Genomic DNA, 2,046 nt, shown 5'->3' on the forward strand with positions numbered 1-2,046 from the left:
TGTCTGGACAAGACTGTCTGTTATAGGCTCGTTAAAGGCAACACTTCCGTTTATGTCGCTGTTTTACGCTGAAGGGCGCCCGGGGCTCCTACCGGAAGTGTCACCAAGTGCTTAACCACCGCGAAAGGACGAGCGTCGTCAGTCCTGCGCACTGCCGTGACGAGCACGCGCGTGATCGAGGAGGTAAGCGCGCGCGCGCACGCACGCACGCGCGCCAGATCGCGCCAACCGTCCGACCAAAAGGGAGTCGAAGTTTAAGCTCAGCTGAAGTAAACGAGTGACGTGTTGATGTGGCGCCGAGCTGCAGGCTAACGGTTAGCTAGGCGCTAATGGTTCTTTTCCTGCTTCGACCCGTGCGCAATAATGACGTCGTCGTGCCTTCGTCTAATAAACCCAGTGAGAAGAATTCTCGTCAAGTCATATTCATCGAACTGGTCGCTCACACAAGCTTGCTTTCTTGTTGTGACGCCATCGACTGTTCTTGTTGCCCCCCCCAACAACACTTGTCGCTCAGGTGATAGGTGAGCGGCATGGCTTTGATCTCCTTGGACGACCTGGAGGGGTTGGACGAAGACGAGCAGCTGGACGATGACATCACGGACAACCCCGAGCCAATGGGGGACGAGCACTCGGATAGGCTGCTCGCTCATTGGAGGGCCGTGGCCAGCACGCATCAGGTCACCGTGCCGACAGGTGAGAGCACACGTCATTATGTCGCTAAGCTAACAGCGCGTGAGCAGGTCGTGAGCTTTTGTTTGCCCCCCCCCCCCTCGTTTTTTTTTTTTTCGGGGGAGAAATGAGGGGCCCCATCCACGAAATGGCACGCAACAACCAGCAGAGGGAGCCTGTCCCCTTCGCGCTGATTTCCTGTCAGGAGAAGGTGGTTGATTACGTCTTTCCCTCGCGACGATGACGTCACACACACACAATGGCTCTTTGCACTTTGCGTGTGCAGATGGGCGAGGTGATGTGGGAGGAGCGCGTGTACCCGGCCGGCAAGTGGGCGTGCGTGCGGCAGGCGGAGGAACTTTACGAGCAGAGCATTTCCAAGAGCTTCATGAAGTTGATGCGCTTCATCTGCAAGGAGAACTCAGCAGGTGGCGCGCGCCTTCCACATGTCGCTTTTTGAGCCCACGTTTTTGCAGATCGGAAGGCATCCATTTTGGTTTCGCCGCAGGCGGCCACCTGGGCATGACGATACCGGTGGTGAGCACGGTGCTGGTGACGGCCGACGGCGAGACGCTGGACAAGAACGTGGAGACGGGCTTCTACCTGCCCGCCGCCTTCCAGGACGCGCCGCCGCGGCCGCACGACCCCGACGTGGAGGTGGTGCAGCGCGACGCCTTCACCGTCGTGGCCGGGTAAAAGACGCCGCAACCTTCCCGGCCGGCGCGTCGCGTCCCCCCCGAGACGCCGCCCATTAACGCGGCGTTTTGCCGCGGCAGGCCCTTCGTGGGGACGACCAACGAGGAGACGGTGACGCGCCACATCGGCTTGCTGCGGGAGCTGCTGGGCGCCTCGGCGTCCGAGCGCCTGCGCTCCGGCGTCTACATGGTGGCGGTCTACGAGAACCCCGGCGTCCCGCGCCGACGCAACGAGATCTGGTTCCTGCGGCGCTAGCGGGTGGGGGGGGCGACACCGCACGCACGCTCACACACAATCTTGGATGCCGTGTTGTTTCTCATTAGCATGCTTAGCTCTTAGCGCCGTTAGCTGGAAGCATATCGGAAGGACAGTGAGTGGAAATCAACTCAAGTTTATTGAAGGTAGATCTTTTTTGTATCGTGACTAAAAAAAAAAAATCAAAGGCTTTTAATTTGAAAGGTATCCTGAAAGAGCTGTTGAATGAACATTTATTGTGAAATAAATGTGTTGTCAATCAAAAGACAAGGATTGCCTTGACGGCTGCTGCTACAGTAGCACAAATGGGGGAGGAAAAAAAACCAAAAAAACGAACAAAGCTTTATTTACAAACAAACCACCGTTGGCCAGCCCACGCAACAGGAAGTAAAAAAAGAAGGACGCCATCGGGGTCGGATGCCTCCG

At 57.2% G+C, this 2,046-nt stretch overlaps 1 protein-coding gene across 6 annotated transcripts in view; it reads left to right on the forward strand.

Moving 5' to 3' along the window:
- soul4 (heme-binding protein soul4) overlaps positions 1-1,715 on the forward strand; it is a 4,799-nt gene extending 3,084 nt beyond the window's left edge. For 3 of the 6 annotated variants that reach the window (XM_019889689.1, XM_019889690.1, XM_019889691.1), the window contains exons 3-6: positions 795-880; positions 956-1,097; positions 1,178-1,361; positions 1,446-1,715. In XM_019889689.1, coding sequence (XP_019745248.1) covers positions 795-880; positions 956-1,097; positions 1,178-1,361; positions 1,446-1,620 — 587 coding nt within the window. In that variant the 3' untranslated portion in view covers positions 1,621-1,715. Of the gene's footprint in view, positions 1-59; positions 184-206; positions 417-514; positions 694-794; positions 881-955; positions 1,098-1,177; positions 1,362-1,445 lie in introns of those variants that run through there. The other 3 variants (XM_019889686.1, XM_019889687.1, XM_019889688.1) reach the window with 3 other exon arrangements.
- The last annotated feature ends 331 nt before the right edge of the window (positions 1,716-2,046 follow it).

Source organism: Hippocampus comes, unplaced genomic scaffold (genome assembly GCF_001891065.2).
Source record: "Hippocampus comes isolate QL1 unplaced genomic scaffold, H_comes_QL1_v1.1 scaffold301, whole genome shotgun sequence".
Taxonomy (NCBI): Eukaryota; Metazoa; Chordata; class Actinopteri; order Syngnathiformes; family Syngnathidae; genus Hippocampus; species Hippocampus comes.